At 49.7% G+C, this 20,419-nt stretch overlaps 1 protein-coding gene across 2 annotated transcripts in view; it reads left to right on the top strand.

The window, feature by feature from the left end:
- The first annotated feature begins 4,090 nt into the window (after positions 1-4,090).
- Positions 4,091-20,419, top strand: part of CGN (cingulin) — a 29,592-nt gene continuing 13,263 nt past the window's right edge. The window contains exons 1-8 of one of the 2 annotated variants that reach the window (XM_023213723.2): positions 4,091-4,144; positions 12,648-13,534; positions 14,289-14,389; positions 14,536-14,605; positions 14,719-14,814; positions 18,245-18,372; positions 19,048-19,180; positions 19,496-19,708. In XM_023213723.2, coding sequence (XP_023069491.2) covers positions 12,662-13,534; positions 14,289-14,389; positions 14,536-14,605; positions 14,719-14,814; positions 18,245-18,372; positions 19,048-19,180; positions 19,496-19,708 — 1,614 coding nt within the window. In that variant the 5' untranslated portion in view covers positions 4,091-4,144; positions 12,648-12,661. Of the gene's footprint in view, positions 4,145-4,529; positions 4,657-12,647; positions 13,535-14,288; positions 14,390-14,535; positions 14,606-14,718; positions 14,815-18,244; positions 18,373-19,047; positions 19,181-19,495; positions 19,709-20,419 lie in introns of those variants that run through there. The other variant, XM_023213722.3, reaches the window with a different exon arrangement.

The raw sequence follows: 20,419 nt of genomic DNA on the forward strand, positions 1-20,419 counted from the left end.
GACAACATGGCAAAACCATGTCTCTACAAAAAATACAAAAAATTAGTTGGGTGTGGTGATGTGCACCTGTAGTCCCAACTACTCAGGAGGCTGAGGTGGGAGGACCACTTGAGCCCAAGGGGTTGAGGCTACAGTGAGCTGTGATTGTTATCCAGCCTGGGTGACAGTGAGACCCTGTGTCAATAAAATAAACACCACCCCCAACAGTCCCCCCACAAAACCCCAAAACCAAACACAAAAGTTGCCCTTTCTTTTACCCTGTTTTCCTTTAAGTCAAGGTACCCTCTCTCCTTCCTTGTTATTGATACACTTCTTATATTGCATTCTGAGTTGAGAGCCTACCACACTGCTGAAATTGACAACTGGAAGATCAACCATAACTTCAAAATGCCAGATTCCAGTCTCTTCTCCTACTTGAACACCCCTCTTCCGTGGACTTCTTTTTTTTTTGAGATGGAGTCTCACTCTGTCGCCCTGGCTGGAGTGCAGTGGCCGGATCTCAGCTCACTGCAAGCTCCGCCTCCTGAGTTTAGGCCATTCTCCTGCCTCAGATCCTGAGTAGCTGGGACTACAGGCGCCCGCCACCTCGCCCGGCTAGTTTTTTGTATTTTTTTAGTAGAGACGGGGTTTCACCGTGTTAGCCAGAATGGCCTCGGTCTCCTGACCTCGTGATCCCCCCGTCTCGGCCTCCCAAAGTGCTGGGATTGCAGGCTTGAGCCACCGCGCCCAGCCTCCATGGACTTCTTTACTCACCTTTCTGAATACCCACCCCAACACTGATTCCGTTTTTACTCCTCATCTGTCATTTATTTCTCACAGTTTGTTCTCCAGTCCTCTTAGCAAACTTCAATCTATGAGGATGATTCTTAGCTCTGTCTCTAGCCCTGACTTCTTATCTAGGCTTCATTTCCAGTTGTTTGCTAGACATTTGTGTGTGTGTGTATGTACCACATGCTTCTTTAAGATAGCAGGTGCCAGAGTTAATTTATCATATTCTTCTTCTTCTAGGTCCTCCCCAAAACCTTCCTGTCTCTTGTCCTTTCCATTACAGCTAATGGCATCATCTCATTTCTATTATTATTATTATTATTATTTTTTTTTTTTTTTGAGACGGAGTCTCGCTCTGCCGCCCAGGCTGGAATGCAGTGGCCGGATCTCAGCTCACTGCAAGCTCTGCCTCCTGGGTTCACGCCATTCTCCTGCCTCAGCCTCCCGAGTAGCTGGGACTACAGGCGCCCGCCAGGTCGCCCGGCTAGTTTTTTGTATTTTTAGTAGAAACGGGGTTTCACCTGGTTAGCCAGGATGGTCTCGATCTCCTAACCTCGTGATCCGCCCGTCTCGGCCTCCCAAAGTGCTGGGATTACAGGCTTGAGCTACCGCGCCCGGCCCTCTTATTATTATTTTGAAGCGGAGTTTCACTCTTCTTGCCCAGGCTGGAGTGCAAATGGCACACTCTCAGCTCATTGCAACCTCCGCCTCCTGGGTTCAAGCGATTCTCCTGCCTCAGCCTCCCGAGTAGCTGGGATTACAAGCATGTACCACTACACCGGCTAATTTTTGTATTTTTAGTAGAGACAGGGTTTCACCATGTTGGCCAGGCTGATCTCGAACTCCCGACCTCATGTGATCTGCTTGTCTTGGCCTCCCAAAATGCTGGGATTACAGGCGCAAGCCACTGTGCCCGGCCTTAATGGGTGATCTTTGAGAGAATAATTCAGTAGAGTTGCTAGTGGTATCAGTGAATCTTGGAGAACTCAGGAAAGAATTGCAGGAGAGGAATTTGATTCCAAATTCCCTTCTTTGATGGAACCTCCGATTTACCTAAAATTTTCTCTATTATTCCATTTCACAAAATAAAACTACTCTCTTGAACATCTGTCAGTGTTATTTATTTCTTCTTTCTGGATATTACATTTGCTGTAATATTCTGCTTTTGCAGTATTTATAAACTGGCCAATTTTGTCATTTCTTTTTTGAAAAACTTTTCTTCTTCTTATTTTTTATATAGATGGGGTCTCACTGTGTTGCCCAGGTGGGTCTTGAATTCCTGGGTTCAAGCCAACTCCAGGGCTCAAGCTATCCTCCTGTTTAGGCCTCCCAAAGTGCTGGGATTAGAGGCATGAGTCATCATGCCTGGCTCTGCAGCATTTCTTAAGGAGAGGGATCACCTCTCTTCTGAACTCTGTAAAAAGACCAGGGTGTCGCCTTTGTCACTTGTGCCTGGATGTCCCTCTCAGACTGAGTGCTTCCTTGAAGATCGGATGACGAAGGCGGTGACTCAGAGGCTCCCACTTAACCTTGTAATCTGTGTTCATGGTGCTGGGTAACCACCCAAGTTGGTATTTACTACAAATATACTAAGTATCCTAATAGCTAAGGTGGTATCTAGGAGAGTTTAGGTGCTTCCGCCTTTCTAATATCTGGGTCAATATCCCACATTAAAAAAAAAAAAAAAATCTCCTTACAAAAACTTGGGCGGGCGCGGTGGCTCAAGTCTGTAGTCCCAGTACTTTGAGAGGTGGAGGCAGGCGGATCGCTTGAGTTCAGGAGTTCAAGACCAACCTGGACAACATGGAAACTCCGTCTCTACTAAAAATGCCAAAATTAGCCCGGTGTGGTGGTGTGGGCCTGAATTTCCAGCCACTCAGGAGGCTGAGGAGGGAGAATCGCTTGAGCTTGGGAGACTGTGGCTGCAGTGAGCCGAGATTGTACCACTGCACTCCAGCCTGGGTGACAGAGACTCCGTCTCAATGAAAAACACAAAACTAAAGCAAAAACAAAAACAAAAAACCCCAAAAGAGGCTGGGCGTGGTGGCTCACGCCTGTAATCCTAGCGCTTTGGGATGCCAAGGCAGGCGGATCACTCAAGGACAGGAGTTTAAGACCAGCCTGGTGAAACTCTGTCTCTATTAAAAAATACAAAAAATTAGCCGGAAATCAGTTGAATCTGCGAGGCAGAGGTTGCAGTGAGCCGAGATCGCGCCACTGGACTTTAGCCTGGGCGACACAGCAAGACTCCGTCTTATTTATTTATTTGTTTTTAACCCAAACCAAAAACCATCCCATGGGAGTGTCTCTGCACCTATTCTGGTTCAGGGGGCTGCCCAATAAAAGAAAAATAAGAAAAAAAAAATTTTTTTAAGGTCTTTTAAAAGCCACCCAGTGTTCAGGAGGTGCGCTCCTGGAAGGACATTTCCTCTTCTGTCCCCACCCCCACTACATCTTTTTTGCTGTTCCTCCCCAGGGAACGGGCCGGTTTGATGGCCCTAATCCTTATATACAGCTTCCTCTGGAATGCAGAGGCTTTGCATCCCAGCTGAGGAGCTGGTAAGTGGACTTTACCCTATAGGACCCACACCTAGCTTTTGAAGGCTGGGGGAGGGGCGGAAATGAGCTCCCGAGAACACACAGGAATCTGGGCTGCATCGAAGATTCCTATTCTACTCCAAATAGGTACAGGGTAAATATTTGTTGTAACTAAATGAGAACAAAATTCTGAGCCCAGCAACGTAAACTAAGTCAATCTCGTTTTTAAATATCTCAACGGTTAACAGCTAGGTGCCAGCTTTAATGTTTTAACTGCAGCTGGTATGAGCGGGGTTCCTGCAGTTTGCAGAGCCCCTAGTCTTTACTCTTTTCTGGGAACTGGGATCAGCATCCCTAATTCTTGAGAGGCTAACTCTAAGGTGGATTTACAATTTGGGGTTGAGTCCCTTTCAGTTTAGAACGAAGGTCATTCCTATTGTGGTAAATTTGCGTCCCCGGTTTCCATTCATTCAGTCAACAAATATTTATTAAGCATGCAGTATGTACCAGTCCCTGTTGTAGGCGTTTGGGGTGCAGCAGGGCACAGAACAAGAGATCCTTGCTCTAGTGAGGCTTATCGTAGGACGGGAGGCAAAATGATGAAAATGATTTTGAAAATTATGTTATTAACTAGAAGGTGATAAATATTACATAGAAAAAGATGTCAGGCTGGAAAATGATTGCGGAGGCCACGAGATAAAAGAGAATCCAAGATCAGGGTTCTGGTTCGGGTCAGGGAAAAGGGAGACCAACTGAGGTGCAGGAGGCTCTGAAATCGGGGGACAATGGAGATATCTTCTGCAGAAACCGACGAAGGAGCCCTCTGGTTCCTGCAGCGGTAGGTGAAGAACAGAAAGGGCCCTGGCCGGCGATTCCCTTGGAGTAAACCGGAGGCAGGACGCTGTTTTCTAGCAGAGCCCAGAAGATGCTCTGGCCGACGGCTCCCGGGGTCTTGGCCGGCGGTCACTCACAACCATCCGTGACGCCCCCAAAATGGCCTCCGCGCCCCTCGCCGCCCCGCCCCGGCGCTCCGCAGCCCGCCGGTCCACGTGACCCGGCCCGCCCCTCGCGGCTGGAGACCCCTAGTCCCGGTCCCCGCGGCGGAGGCCCCGCCCCCACGGGAAGCGGACCAACCGGAGCTGGGAAAGGCGGGGCGGGCACTGACGGCCCGCGGGGGTGGAGCTCTGCAGCGGAGTAACAGGTTGGTGGGAGGTGGAGAAAGGAGGGAGCGCCGAAGACGAGGGGGAGGGCCGAAGCTGCGCGTGCTGCTCTGACCTAGCCGGAGCCCGAGCCCGAGCCCGAGCCCGAGCCCGAACGCACGCACGCCTGGGAGCGTCGAGCCGGGTCAGGGTAAGTGGACCCGGAGTGGGGGCCAGGGCACCCGAGAGGAAAGCGAGCCCTCAGGGGTACCTTTGAGAGGCGGGCATCGAGGCGGAGTGAGATGCCCCTCTCTAGGGCACAGGTGCCGAGTGGGAGACGGGAGGAGGGGAGGTTGGGGCGGGGTGAGGTACTGCTTAAGAGCCGACCCCTACCCTGAGGTGCCAGATGGAGGTGGCTGGGAAGGTGCCAGGCGAGGGGCACCTGGGGCGAATGCTGTTCCCAGGGCATGAAAGCGTTTCAGCGCCAGATCTCTCTGGAGGTCAGACGCCAGCCCTAGGGGCAGAATTTCTCTTGGAGACGGCGGTGGCAGGGGGAAGGAGTTAGTCCCAGATGAGTCGGGAACTGCTGCTGCCTGAGGTGCCGACTCGCCAGGGGAGGGCATCTGCAGGTGCTGCTTGCCTGAGGTTCCTTCCCGCGTCCTCCGGTCTCAGCTGGCCGCTGTCACCTCCCTGATGGCTTTGAGATGACTCTGAGGTGTGGGATCTTTTCCCCAGCCCTTCACCTCCGGCCTAAGGCAGTTGCGAATCAGAGACACTGAGGGGCAGCTGAGAGGGCACCCTCATCTCTTCGCCAGGTGTACAACCATTAGGCTTTCACTTTCTGTCCTTTGCTTTCGTGCCAGGGAGGATCGTTCCTTCTTCCTCATGAGAGAGAGAGAGAGTACTCCCGAAGAGAGGGATATGAGGAAGCATAGAGCCCTGCCTGGGCCTGCAAAATATTGATAAATATTAATACTTATTTCTCAGGAGGCCCCTTTCTGGGGGCGGATGTCAAACCCTTTTTCCAAGTACCCATGTATTTTTTCTGTGGTTCTAGATAGGGACCATTGGATGAGGTTTGGGAGCCCAACCAATTTCCTTGATGGCTGGAGGAATCCCCATTACTCCCTGAACGCCCCCCAGGCATCCCTGACTCCTAAACCTTGGTGGCTGTCAGAATGGCAGCAGGCACTATTGGTGCAGGAAATAGGCAGGACTCATCAGGAGACCAGGAGACTAGGGAAATTACAACTCCAAATCCCTAGGACAGATGAAAGGTGCACCTTGGGGCCCAGAAAAGACTGGAGGCAAATTTCTTTGCCTTAGGCAGGTAAGGGAACTAGAGTCAACCTTAGCTTGGCCCCTTTGAAGCCCTGCCTGAGGAAGGTTGTTGTAATTGGGAAATAATTAGCAACCGCTATGTTTGTAGATGGGCTGCCTACACATGCCTATGCGTCTCTTCTTTCATCCTGGATGTTTGGGAGTCTGGGGGCTGGCTCTGGGGGACTGCTAATCCAGAGATTTGCCGGACTTTAAGAGGATCCTGGCTTCCTAGAACCCTTCCTGTGTTTCCCAGGCTGGCCTGCATGCCATTCCCCTTGTGGGAGGTGAGGAGAGTGTAGGGCTTTTCTCTCTGTGCTAGGGAGGGGCGAACTGAGGGCCAGGGAGGTGGCCAAGGCAAGTGTGGGATCAGGAATGCAACTTTGGAAACCTGAAAGGGAGGGGTGGAGGGAGACAAAGTCTCCCTGTCACATACTGGCCTGTCACCAGGTTCTTGTTCATCTGCTCCTCCTGCCTGTTCCTTCCCTGCCCTCTGTCCTCTCCTTTAGAGCTTTGGCTTTGCCATGAAGGCCAGAGAGCCCCTGTCTGTGGTCTTGCCCCTCTTCCTCCTCCGTGGTGTGGAATTTCTCTGGTCTGCTTTACAAGCTGCCAGTGTATTCTCCCTGGCTCCCTCCTTCCCCTTGCCTCTCAAACCAGTCCAGCCAGTTTGCAGGGGCCCAGTTCCTCATTGTGTTTTTTTCCCTACTGGCCAAGCAGCTCTAGCCTGGCTCTCAGGTTTCTGCTTTTTCAGTGGACCTAGGCAGGAGTCCACTTGGGGGATTCTTTTTGGATCCACGGGGAACCTTCTTATCTCTTAACTATGAGAAAAAGGGTGCCGAATCATCAAGGTCACTGAGCTGTCCTTTTCTATTTCGACCATTTGCTTTCCTTGTTACTTCTGAGGGGGTTCTAATCTCTATACCTCAAGTTCTCCCATTTTCTAAATCTGCCGATTATTTAGCATCTAACGTATTGTCTGGCCCTGTGTGAATCAGTCCTTCCTCCGCACACCCGAAACCACCCCACCCCCACTTCCTGCCAGAAGTCCAGAGACCCTGTCACTCCTAGTTGGAAACCAGATGCATATGGCTGGGCCAGAGGTGATGGAATTGGGGCAGGGCAGGCTAATGAGTAACTCAGGGAGAAGTGGCTGGCTGGTACAGGTGTAGAGTGTTCTCCCACTGCTTGCAGGCAGGAAAGGCAGAGGCAGACAGATGCAGCTGAATTAAATTGTGGTCTGGTCTCTTCCTGGAGTACAGTTGGTGAGGAGAGCCCTGGGCATGTGACACGGGAGAGAAAAGCAGGGTCAGGCATTGGTGAGGGCACAGGCCCTGGACTCCATGTTGCCTGGCCCTTGATCACTGTTTACCTGCCTGCCTCTGGGGCTTACGCAAGGCCTCAGAGCTGCCCTGCTGCCTTGGTCCCGCCCCACTGTCCTCTGTAACAGAAGGCGGGTAGGTTTCAGATTTTCCATGTTGAATCATTTAGAGCCCTGCTTTCTGACCCACCCCAAAGATCCCTTCAACCTTCCTGGCCCCTGATCCACATGTCCTTGGACTGAAGGTGATTGAGGTTAGGTAGTTAACCTAATCTGGGACCTGGGGGAGTGCTCAGCACTGCCTCTGAACAATTTAGTGCTGTTGTCCGAGGGGCTGTGCCCTCCGCTGGGCCTAGGCTGGGAACTCCTTGACCTGGATCTGGAAGATCAGTAGATGTACTGACAGGGTAGACAGCATCATGAATAAATCATATGGCTTCCTGAGAGCCAGCAATCTAGGCACATCTGGTTCTAAGATCATGACTACATAGGGCAGCAAGGCTGGACCAGGAGGAGGTCCTGTTGCTAAGAGGTCCTGTTACTGAGGCAAGTAGATTTGTCTTGGGCAAATCTCCCCACTGCTGTGCATGTGGGCTTTAGTTCAGGATACAGCCTTTAACAAATATTTGTTGACATCTACCACATGCCCAAATACCTGGGGACACAGTGGTTAGCTGATAGCCATGGTCTTTGCCCTCCAGGAGCTTATTATCTAGTAGGGGAGGAGACAGACAAGAAATAATTACTCCAATAAATGTATAAATATAAACTGGAATAAACCTGCTGAAGGACAACTATAGAGCATATAATGTGGATCTGATCTGGTTTGTGGGAGGCTGATTTGTGAGAACTGACCTTGTTTGTGGGAGTCGTGGTCAGGGAAGGCTTCTCTGAAGAAGTGACATCTTTCTATGAACCAGGTGCAGCCAAAAGTGCCTGTTGGATGAAGTAGCATGTGTGAAGGATGATATTTGTTGTCAGCTTTGTGATGGTCACAATGTTAAATGTTTTCATGTTTAATATCTTGTCTTTTCTCTCCTTTTTATTAAATTAGAACCCTAGTTCAATAAAGTACAAAAATCTTTTTTTTGTGTGTGTGTGTTTGAGATAGAGTCTTGCTGTGTCACCCAGGCTGGTGGATCTTGGCTCACTGCAGCCTCTGCCTCTCAGGTTTAAGCAATTCTCCTGCCTTGGCCTCCCCAGTAGCAGGGATTCCAGGTGTACGCCACCATGCCAAGCTAGTTTTTGTATTTTTAGTAGACATGGGGTTTCACCTTGTTGGCCAGGCTGTTGTTGAACTCCTGACCTCAGTGATCTGCCTGCCTCGGCCTCCCAAAGTGTTGGGATTACAGTTGCGAGCCACTGCGCCTGGCCTAAATAAAGTACAAAGATCTTAAGTGTGTAACTTGGTAATTTTTTATCATTGTATATGCCCATATAATTATTTATTTATGCATATGGCTGCATAAATATCATTCTTACAGATAATAACCTTGTGGGGCATTATCGTGATACCCATTTTACAGATGAGGAAACTGAGGCACAGAAAAGTTGTGGGTTTTTTGTTGTCGATGTTGTTTTTGAGACAGAGTGTCACTCTGTCACCCAAGCTGGAGTGCAGTGGTAGGATTACAGCTCACTGCAGCTTCAAACTCCTGGGCTTAGGTGATCCGCCTGCCTCAGCCTCCCAAGTAGCTGGGACTACAGGTGTGTACCACCATACTCAGCTCGTTTTTTTTGTATTTTTTGTAGAGATGGGGTTTTGCCATGTTGCTCAGGCTGGTCTCAAACTCCCGAGTTCAAGTGATCCACCCACCTTGGCCTCCCAAAATGCTGGGATTACAGGTGTGAACCACCATACCAGAAAAGTTGTGATTTGCCTGAGGTTGCATACACCAGGTGAAGAGCAGAGACAGGATTCCAAACCAGATCCTGACTCTAGTCCAGTGCATTTTCTACTGGATGAGTGGTTTGGAGAACTACTTTACTTGTCTGCCTTCACAAGCCTTTTAAGATGGGGTGGTAAAAGTTTGTGTGTGCTGTCTCCTCGGGGAGGGTGCATTGTTTTCATCATTTTCTCATGGAGTCCCAGGGCCAAAAAGATGAAGAATCATTCCTAATAAAGGGCTCTTCTCTCCCGGTTCCTTTCTCTTGAGAATTGCTGGGAATTCTAAGAATGCCGTTCTTCAGATAGGAGACCTTCCCTACCAAGCCCTTTGTCACCTGTAGCTCTGCCTCTCCCATCCCTTCCCCTCCCTTCTCATCTCACTCTTGTTTCCTGGCTTGCTAGCACTTTACAGTCCCTGAAAGGGGCCTTGCCAAGTTTCTTTGGCCCAGAACTCCATGGGGAGGTTGAGTTGGGTATGTTTGTGTTTCTGTCTGGCACATTAGAGGCTCCTCCTCCAGTTTGGTGCTAGGCTCTGGTGGAGACTAGCAGAAGGGGTGGGGAAGCTGAATTTTTTTATTTGCTTGGAAGACAATCTCTCCCCCAAGTTCCTGGAGCCAGAGCATACCTGGAATACATTCCATTTGCTGACTCTTGAGCTTTAGCGATGTGGGCCTGGGAAGCTGGCGTATGGATGGTGTTGGCTCTGGCCCTCAGCTGAGACAAGTTTACCTGACGTAGGGCCCCTTGAAATGGCACTTTTCTTTTTGAGACAGAGTTTCACACTTGTCACCCAGGCTGGAGTGCAATGGCGTGATCTTGGGTCACTGTAAACTCCGTCTCCCGGGTTCAAGTGATTCTCCTGCCTCAGCCTCCCGAGCAGCTGGGATTACAGGCACCTGCCACCACACCTGGCTGATTTTGTATTTTTAGTAGAGACAGGATTTCACCATGTTGGTCAGGCTGGTCTCAAACTCCTGACCTCAGGTGATCCACCCACCTTGGGCTCCAAAAGTTCTGGGATTACAGGCGTGAGCCACCATGCCTGGCTGAGTGGCACAGTTTTTAAACCACATTTAAATCTTTTTGGCCGGGTGCAGTGGCTCATGCCTGTAATCCCAGTACTTTGGGAGGCTGAGGTGGGCAGATCACCTGAGGTCAGGAGTTTGAGACCAGCCTGGCCAACATGGTGAAACCCCATCTGTACTAAAAATACAAAAATTAGCTGGGCATGATGGTGGGTGCCTGTAATCCCAGCTACTTGGGAGACTGAGGCAGGAGAATCACTTGAACCCGGGAGGTGGAGGTTGCAGTGGGCCAAGATTGTGCCACTGCACTCCAGCCTGGGCAACAAGAGCAAAACTCCGTCTCAAAAAAAACAACCTTTTCTTGAATAGATAATACATCTACATGGTTCCAAATTCAAAAGGGACAAAGTGATATACAGTAGAATGTCCACTCCTTTCTGCTCTTCCCGAGAATAGAAACTGTCCCATCCCTGTTCCTAGTCCTCAGTTCCTCTCCCTCAAAGGCATCACTGTTATCAGTGTTTCTAAGTTTCTTTCCAGAAGTGGGATGATATACTTTGAGGTTTTCTATATTTTAAACGAGTTCTGGGACAGAAGGTCCCTTTTTCTCCAGTGAAATGGAGGTATCTGTTGAGCAGGGTGTGGGTTCTGCCTTCCCTCGGGGGCAGGCAGGGAGGAAGGCACACGGTGTTTTTTTTTTTTTTTTTTTTTGGAGATAGAGTTTTGCTTTTGTCACCCAAGCTGCAGTGCAGTGGCACAATCTTGGCTCACTGCAACCTCCACCTCCTGGGTTCAAGTGATTCTTTTTTTTGTTTGTTTCTTTTTGAGACGGAGTCTCGCTCTGTTGCCCAGGCTGGAGTGCAGTGGCCGGATCTCAGCTCACTGCAAGCTCTGCCTCCCGGGTTTAGGCCATTCTCCTGCCTCAGCCTCCTGAGTGGCTGGAACTACAGGTGCCTGCCACCTTGCCCGGCTAGTTTTTTTGTATTTTTTAGTAGAGACGGGGTTTCACCGGGTTAGCCAGGATGGTCTCGATCTCCTGACCTCGTGATCTGCCCGTCTCGGCCTCCCAGAGTGCTGGGATTACAGACTTGAGCCACTGCGCCCGGCCCAAGAGATTCTTCTGCTTCAGCCTCCCGAGTAGCTGGGATTACAGGCATGCGCCACTACGCCTGGCTAAGTTTTTGTATTATTAGTAGAGACAGGGTTTCACCATGTTGGTCAGGCTGGTCTTGAACTCCTGACCTCAGGTGATCCACCTGCCTCAGCCTCCTAAAGTGCTGGGATTACAGGCGTGAGCCACTGCTCCCAGCCACATGGTGGTGTTATGTGTATGTATGAAGATAAGCAATCTTTTTTTTTTTTTTGAGACAGGGTCTCACTCTGTCCAGGCTGGAGAACAGTGGCATAATCACTGCTCACTGCAGCCTCTCCCAAGCTCAAGTGATCCTCCCACCTCAGCCTCCCAAGTAGCTGGGATTATAGGTGTACGCCACCAGGCTCAGCTTATTTTTGTATTTTTTGTAGAGACGGGGTTTCACCATGTTGCCCGGACTGAACTTGAACTCCTGAGCTCAAGCAGTCCACCTGCCTTGGCCTTCCAAAGTGGCGGGATTATAGGCATGAGCCACTGCTCCTGGCCATCAAGCAAAATCTTTAAACTTTTATTTTATTTTTTATTTTTATTTTTTTATTTTTTTATTTTTTTAATTTTTTTGAGGCGGAGTCTCGCTCTGTCGCCCGGACTGGAGTGCAGTGGCTGGATCTCAGCTCACTGCAAGCTCTGCCTCCCGGGTTTACGCCATTCTCCTGCCTCAGCCTCCGGAGTAGCTGGGACTACAGGCGCCCGCCACCTCGCCCGGCTAGTTTTTGTATTTTTCGTAGAGACGGGGTTTCACCGTGTTAGCCAGGATGGTCTCGATCTCCTGACCTCGTGATCCGCCCGTCTCGGCCTCCCAAAGTGCTGGGATTACAGGCTTGAGCCACCGCGCCCGGCTAAACTTTTAACAAAGCCTGGCTCCCCAGGGCTGTATCAGAGGAAATGGATTATTTTAGGTTAGTGAGTCTCAAAGTGTGGTATCTGGACCAGTAGCATCAGTGTCACCTGGGGAACTTGGTTAGAAATGCAAATTCTCAAGTCCTAACCCAGACCTACTGAATTAGCAGCTCTGGAGGTTAGGTCTAGCAACCTGTATGTTAAAAGGCTCTTCAGGGGCGTTCTGTTCGTCTGAGAATCAGTGGTTTATCTATAGGAACTGACAAGGAAGTCAACCCCCAGGTAGAAGTTTCATAGTTTCTTTTTTTTTTTTTTTTTGAGACGGAGTCTCGCTCTGTCGCCCGGGCTGGAGTGCAGTGGCCGGATCTCAGCTCACTGCAAGCTCCGCCTCCCGGGTTTATGCCATTCTCCTGCCTCAGCCTCCCTAGTAGCTGGGACTACAGGCGCCTGCCTCGTCGCCCGGCTAGTTTTTTGTATTTTCTATTAGAGACGGGGTTTCACTGTGTTAGCCAGGATGGTCTTGATCTCCTGACCTCGTGATCCGCCCGTCTCGGCCTCCCAAAGTGCTGGGATTACAGGCTTGAGCCACCGCGCCCGGCCGAAGTTTCATAGTTTCTAGTTAAGTCTCTCAGCCTAAACTCATTTCTTGATCTTCTAGGACTCCTCCTATTTATGGAGCAGGCACCCAACATGGCTGAGCCCCGCGGCCCTGTAGACCATGGAGTCCAGATTCGCTTCATCACAGAGCCAGTGAGTGGTGCAGAGATGGGCACTCTACGTCGCGGTGGACGACGCCCAGCTAAGGATGCAAGAGCCAGTACCTATGGGGTTGCTGTGCGTGTGCAGGGCATCGCTGGGCAGCCATTTGTGGTGCTCAACAGTGGGGAGAAAGGTGGTGACTCCTTTGGGGTCCAAATCAAGGGGGCCAATGACCAGGGGGCCTCAGGAGCTCTGAGCTCAGATTTTGAACTCCCTGAGAACCCCTACTCTCAAGTCAAGGGATTTCCTGCCGCCTCTCAGAGCAGCACATCTGATGAGGAGCCTGGGGCCTACTGGAATGGAAGGCTACTCCGTTCCCAGTCCCAGGCCTCACTGGCAGGCCCTGGCCCAATGGATCCTAGTAACAGAAGCACCAGCATGTTGGAGCTAGCCCCGAAAGTGGCTTCCCCGGGTAGCACCATTGACACTGCTCCCCTGTCTTCAGTGGACTCGCTCATCAACAAGTTTGACAGTCAACTTGGAGGCCAGTCCCGGGGCCGGACTGGCCGCCGAACACGAATGCTACCCCCTGAACAGCGCAAACGGAGCAAAAGCCTGGACAGCCGCCTCCCACGGGACACCCTTGAGGAACGGGAGCGCCAGTCCACCAACCACTGGACCCCTAGCACAAAATATGCCAACCACGTGGGCAGTCCGAAGCAGCCATCCCAGAGCCAGAGCCCGAGTCCTCCCAGTGGCTTTAGCCGTTCCCGTCAGACTCAGGACTGGGTCCTTCAGAGTTTTGAGGAGCCACGGGGGAGAGCACAGGACCCCACCATGCTGCAGGTCAGACCCAGCCCCTCCCTGGCTTCCAAATGTCAGCCCCTTCTCCCTTCTCATCAGCTTTTACCCCCCAGCCATGAGCCTCCTTGCTAATTCTAATAGCCTAGGCTGAAACTCTCTGCCTTTTGTTCTCCACCGTATCTGTCCACAAAATAGGTGATATTCGCATGCACAGGATATTTCCATGGGTAAAATTCTAAAGAAAATGGAGCAAGCTCTACAATCACTATTCACAAGTTTGTACCTAGTTGTCATTGCCACAACCATTAACTATGCCTCAGTCACCAGCATTTGCTAGGTCTGCAGAATACGTAAGGCAGGCTTGGAGGATAAGAGCAGTTTCCTTGGTGCTCTTGCCAAAAGTCCACAACTTTCTCTCCTACTCAGGAATGTAAGTAAGTGAGGGAGCGACTTTACTTTGAGAGAAACTTAAGTCCATTTTAAGAGTAAATTATTTATAAACTCTAGCGTGTTAACTACCATTAGTGACAAATCACTTGCGGCACAGTTTGCAGCTGGTTGAGATGTTTGTTGAGGAAAATCTGGTTTACAGCAGTAGTGCAGAGGTGCATCCTGTGTTGGCCTCTCCCTGGCCTGTTGCTCAGGCCTCCGCACCGTGTCTTCCTTGCCACACTTCAGGGTTGTTCATCACGCTTGAAGGGGCTTGACCTGAGACTGCCACTTCTCCTTCACCTGAACCCCACGCGTGCTTCTGGCCTAATCTTCCTATTTCTTTCTTTCTTTTTTTTTTTAACAGTTCAAGTCAACTCCAGACCTCCTTCGAGACCAGCAGGAGGCAGCCCCACCAGGCAGTGTGGACCATATGAAGGCCACCATCTATGGCATCCTGAGGGAGGGGTGAGTGGGGGCCCCCCAGCAACAGAGGCATACCCCTCCTTCTTTTTCTTCTAGCTTTGTTCCCCATCTTCCCTGATTTTACCCTTTTCTGATCTCTGCTACCTCTTTCCTCCCCTAACCCTTGCTTCTATCCTTTTATCCTCTAGAAGCTCAGAAAGTGAAACCTCTGTGAGGAGGAAGGTTAGTTTGGTGCTGGAGAAGATGCAGCCTCTAGTGGTGAGTGGCCTTCTCTGGATGGGACCAAGGGTCAAGGTTAGGGCTTTGAGGGCCTCGGGGGATCCAGACTTGGACTCACTCCCTTTCCCCCCAACGCTCCATATCTCTGGCAGATGATTTCTTCTGGTTCTACTAAGGCTGTGGCAGGGCAGGGCGAGCTTACCCGAAAAGTGGAGGAGCTACAGCGAAAGCTGGATGAAGAAGTGAAGGTGAGGAAAGGTTAGAGGTGCTTGAGGCATGAAGGAAAACAGGGAAAAAGCCTTGGCCTGTGGATGGGCTGAGCTGACTCTTCCAAGCAATGGAACAAGCATGTTTGTGCCCTATGAGACAAGAGACAAGAGTGTGTACTAATTCCAGCAAGGACTTCTGGGTTCTCTGGGGGTTAGGGAGGCAGAGCACATTAGGAATCTCCCTACCTTCCATTCCACTCCCTTTGGTAGTTCCCATTCTGGTTCTGCCCCTTACTAGCTGTATAAAACTTAAGAAAATTACTTACATTCTCTGTGCCTCAATTTTTTTTCCATCATCACAATAATGGCAGTGGTAGTAGCTATCATTTATTGAGTATAATTTTGGTAGTATGTACTGTCCTGGGTACTGTAATCATTATAGTTACCCTGTGAATACCTATTCTGGACCCTTTTCTGATGAGAAAACTGAAGATCAGAGAGGCTAAGTAAGTTGCCTATGGTAGTAAGTTGCAGAGAGGAATGAAAAAATCCAGGTCAGTCTTATTCTAAAGCCAGTATACCCTTTTTAAAAACATGTCTTCTGCCTTTCAAAATATTGGTTTGTGTGTAGTTGGTGCTCAATAAATGCTGGATTGTAACTTCCCTTGTCTCTTGGAAAGCACTGTAGTGTAATGATTAAGTGGTTAGCTGTGGAGCCAAACTAACTGGGTTCAAATCCTGGTTCTGTTACTTTTTGGTTGTGTGACTAACCTTGGGCAAGTTCTTTAAATGTTCTAAGCCTCTGTTTCCTAAATTGTAAAGTGGGGATTATGATAGTACTATATTAATTAACTATTGCTGTGTAACAAATTACCCAAAACTCAGCAGCTTAAAACAAACATTTTCTGGCTGGGCGCGGTGGCTTACACATGTAATCCTCTGGGAGGCTGAGGCAGGCAGTTCACCTGAGATTGGGAGTTTGAGACCAGCCGGACCAGCATGGAGAAACCCTGTCTCTACTAAAAATACAAAATTAGCCCGGCATGGTGGCTAATGCCTGTAATCCCAGCTACTTGGGAGGCTGAGGCAGGAGAATTGCTTGAACCCGGGAGGCAGAGGTTGTGGTGAGTCGAGATGGCGCCATTGCACTCCAGCCTGGGCAACAAGAGCGAAACTCCTTCTCAAAAAAAAAAAAAAGCGGCCGGGCGCGGTGGCTCAAGCCTGTAATCCCAGCACTTTGGGAGGCCGAGACAGGCGGATCAGGAGGTCAGGAGATCGAGACCATCCTGGTTAACACGGTGAAACCCTGTCTCTACTAAAAAAAAAATACAAAAAAACAACTAGCCGGGCGAGGTGGCGGGCGCCTGTAATCCCAGCTACTCGGGAGGCTGAGGCAGGAGAATGTCGTAAACCCGGGAGGTGGAGCTTGCAGTGAGCTGAGATCTGGCCATTGCACTCCAGCCTGGGCGACAGAGCGAGACTTTGTCTCAAAAAAAAAAAAAAAAAAAAAAGCATTTCCCAGTGTCTGAGGACCAAGAACCTGGGATCAACTTAACAGGGTAATTGTGGCTCTGAGTCTGTTATAAGGTTCCAGTCCAGCTTCTGGCTGTGGCTAAAAGAAGTAAATTGGAGGATCTGCTTCTAAAATGGCTTACTCAGGGCCAGGCATGTTGACTCACACCTATAATCCCAGCACCTTGGAGGGGCAAAGTGGGAGGACCACTTGAGCCCAGGAGTTTGAGACCAGCCTGGGCAACATAGTGAGACCCTGGCTATACAAAAAATAAAAAAAATTGGCCAGATGTGATGGCATGCACCTGTAGTTCCAGCTACTTGGGAGGCTGAAGTGGGAGGATTGCTCGAGCCCAGGAGGTTAACACTGCACTAAGCTAGGATTGTACTGCTGCACTCCAGCCTGGGTGCCAGAGCAAGTCCCTGTTTAAAAAAAATATAAATAAATGAATGAAACAAACAAACAAAACCAGCTTAATTGGCTGGGTGCAGTGGCTCATGCCCGTAATCCCAGCCCTTTGGGAGGCTGAGGTGGGTGGATCATCTGAGGTCAGGAGTTCAAGACCAACCTGGCCAACATGGTGAAACCCTGTCTCTACTGAAAAGACAAAAATTAGTCAGGCATGGTGGCAGGCATCTGTAATCCCTGCTACTTGGGAGCCTGAGGCAGGGAGAATTGCTTGAACCTGGGAGGCAGAGGTTACAGTGAGCTGAGATGGTGCCGCTGCACTCCAGTTTGGGCAACGGAGTGAGACTCCATCTCAAAACAAACAAACAAACAAAAAAACAGGCTGGGCGCTGTGACTCATGCTTGTAATCCCAGCACTTTGGGAGACCGAGGTGGATGGGTTACCTGAGGTCGGGAGTTTGAGACCAGTTTGACCAACATGGAGAAATCCTGTCTCTACTCTAATAATACAAAAATTAGCCAGGTAAGGTGGCACATGCCTGTAATCCCAGCTACTTAGGAGGCTGAGGCACGAGAATCACTTGAACCCAGGAGGTGGAGGTTGCGGTGAGCCAAGATCTCGCCATTGCACTCCAGTCTGGGCAACAAGAGCGAAACTCCGTCTCAAAACAAAACAAAACAAAACAAAACACCAAAAACAAAACAAAACAAAACAGAACACCAAAAACAAAACAAAACAAAACAAAACAGAAAAACCTGGCTTAATCAAATGGCTGTTGGTTGTTGACCTCAGTTCCTGGCTGTTTGGCCTTCCTAGAGCTGCTTTTGAGTATCCTCATAATATAATAGCTACTTTTTCCCAGAGTAAGGGATCCAAGAGAAAAGCTGCAATGCCTTTTTATGACCTAACCTCAGAATTTACTCATCACGTCCTCCTTTTACCGTTTGTTAGAAGGAAGCCCCTAAGTCAAGCCCGTGCTTGAGGCAAACAGAATTAGGCTTTATCTTTGTTTTGTTTTGTTTGTTTTGTTTTTTTTGAAATGGAGTTTTGCTCTTGTTGCCCAGGCTGGAATGCAATGGTGTGATCTCGGCTCACTGCAACTTCGACCTCCTAGGTTCAAGCAATTCTCCTGCCTCAGCCTCTGGAGTAGCCGGGATTACAGGCATGTGCCACCTCGCCTGGCTAATTTTGTATTTTTAGTAGACACGGGCTTTCTCCATGTTGGTCAGGCTGATCTCAAACTCCCAACCTCAGGTGATTCGCCAGCCTAGGCCTCCCAAAGTGTTGGGATTACAGTTGTGAGCCACCGCACCCAGCCGGCTTTATCTTTTGAAAGAAATGTCAGATAATTTGTGGATATATTTTACATCATCATAAGTACCAAGGCTAGTTATGAGGATTAAATGTGGATAATACACATAAGGTCCTAAGTACAGTGTCTATTGTATAGCAAGTGTCCAATGAGTGTTAGACATACATTCCCATTATTCTGAGTCTGAGAGGCTTTCCCTACCCTCCATCTGCTGTACTCTCATTCCCTTTTTCAGAGGCGGCAGAAGCTAGAGCCATCCCGAGTTGGATTGGAGCAGCAGCTGGAGGAGAAAACAGAAGAGTGCAGCCAACTGCAGAAGCTGCTGGAGAGAAGGAAGGAGGAGGCCCAGCAGAGCAACAAGGAGTGAGTGCAGCTGATGGCGCACCTTGGGCTGCTGGGGGGCTGCTTGGGGTCGTAGGCCACGTTTAGAGGCCACTCCCTCTTTGCCCCTAGGGTTGAAGGAGACAGAAGAAAATCTCCAGAAGCTGAAAGGGGCAGTGTTGGTTCAAGGACAGGATAGGGCCTTTCTCTCTACCTTCTTTATCAATAATGGTGGTAGTGCATGATTTTGAGTTAAGCTATCTGGGTTTGCCTCTGTCTCAGATTCTTAAACTATAAAGTAGAGTTAATAATAGTACCTACCTCACAGGATCACTGTAAGGATTCAGTCATCCATTCAGCAGATGTTTCATCAAGAATGCTGTGACAGGCATTAATCTAGGTTCCCAAGGCACATCAGTGAACCCTATAGATGAAGGGCTCGCTCTCCAGAAGCTTAGTTTCTGCTGAGAGGGAACAGACAGTAAACAAACATATTATGCAAGTAAATTTGTAACACATGAGAAGGCAGTAGATACAACAGGGTAAGGCAGATCAGGAGGGTCAGGTTGTAGTGGGGCAGGTTGCAAAAATCAGGGGAGGCCTCATCGAGATTTGAAGGCAGGAAGTTTAAATGCATTAATAAATATGAATTAAAATATATGATGTGTTTAGAAAACTGCCTGACACATAGTGTGCAATAATGTTATCTATTATTAGGCTCCAGAACATGAAGCGCCTCTTGGACCAGGGTGAAGGTTTACGACATGGGCTGGAGGCCCAGGTGATGGAGCTGCAGAACAAGCTGAAACAGGTCCAGGGTCCTGAGCCTGCTAAGGAGGTGTTACTGAAGGTAGGGTCTGGGGTCATATGCCCCAGCCTCTGCTTTTTCTCAGCTGGAGCATCCTCAAGTCTGCTCATCCATGGTTTCCCCAAAGTATGAGGAATGGTTGGCTGATTACAGGTACTCAGTGTGCTTTCAGCCAGATTCAGTGGTGGGCTGGGACTAGAGTTAGGATAAAGGAAACCTATCATTCTGGGCTCTAGTACCGATACTAGAGCACCTGGTACTATGCCTAACACAATACATATTTTTTGACTCAGTGAATTGATAAGTAGATGGATTCTAATATGGTCACACCTGTACCTCTTCCTTTACTTTCTCCAGGACCTGTTAGAGACCCGGGAACTTCTGGAGGAGGTCTTGGAGGGGAAACAGCGGGTAGAGGAGCAGCTGAGGCTGCGGGAGCGGGAACTGACAGCCCTGAAGGGGGCCCTGAAAGAGGAGGTAGCCTCCCGTGACCAGGAGGTGGAGCATGTCCGGCAGCAGTACCAGCAAGACACAGAGCAGCTCCGCAGGAGCATGCAAGATGCAACCCAGGCATGTGACAAGAGCAGGGTCTGAGAGAGGAGGGCACTGCTGGGGGACAAGGCTGCCTTGGGATCTTGGACTTTTGGACTTTTCATGGTTGCAACTGGGAACTCCCCCTCTCCCTCTAAAGGACACATGTGAGATCTGCTGAAAACCTTGGCCAGGAAAACTATAAGGGCAGAGGGAGGGAGTATAGGCCAGAAGTACCATGAGGTTGTGTGACAAAGTCCCAAGGGGGACTGGGCGCGGTAGCTCACGCCTGTAATCCCAGCACTTTGGGAGGCCGAGGCGGGTGGATTGCTTGAGCTCAGGAAGTTAGAGACCAGCCTGGGCAACATGGAGAAAGCCCATCTCTACCAAAAATACAAAAACTTAGCTGGGTGTAGTGATGCGTACTTGTAGTCCTAGCTACTTGGGAGGCTAAGGCAGGAGAATCACTTGAACCCAGGAGGCGGAGGTTGCAGTGAGCCAAGATCATGCCATTGCACTTCAGCCTGGGCGACAGAGCGAGACTTTGTCCACCTAAAAATAAAAAATCCCAAGGGGAAATAACTGGGGAGGTTTCCTGTAGATGACAGAGGGGTGGACTATGACTTGAGAAGAGAACCTCTGCTAGCATTGTACCAGGTACCACAAGAGTGTCAGGGGGTGCAGCTGGCATGGTGCCCTCTGGGTCTAAGCCTTTCCTTGTACACACTCACACTTTGGTTTGAAGTGACC

This window comes from Piliocolobus tephrosceles, chromosome 1 (assembly GCF_002776525.5).
Source record: "Piliocolobus tephrosceles isolate RC106 chromosome 1, ASM277652v3, whole genome shotgun sequence".
In the NCBI taxonomy this organism is placed as follows: Eukaryota; Metazoa; Chordata; class Mammalia; order Primates; family Cercopithecidae; genus Piliocolobus; species Piliocolobus tephrosceles.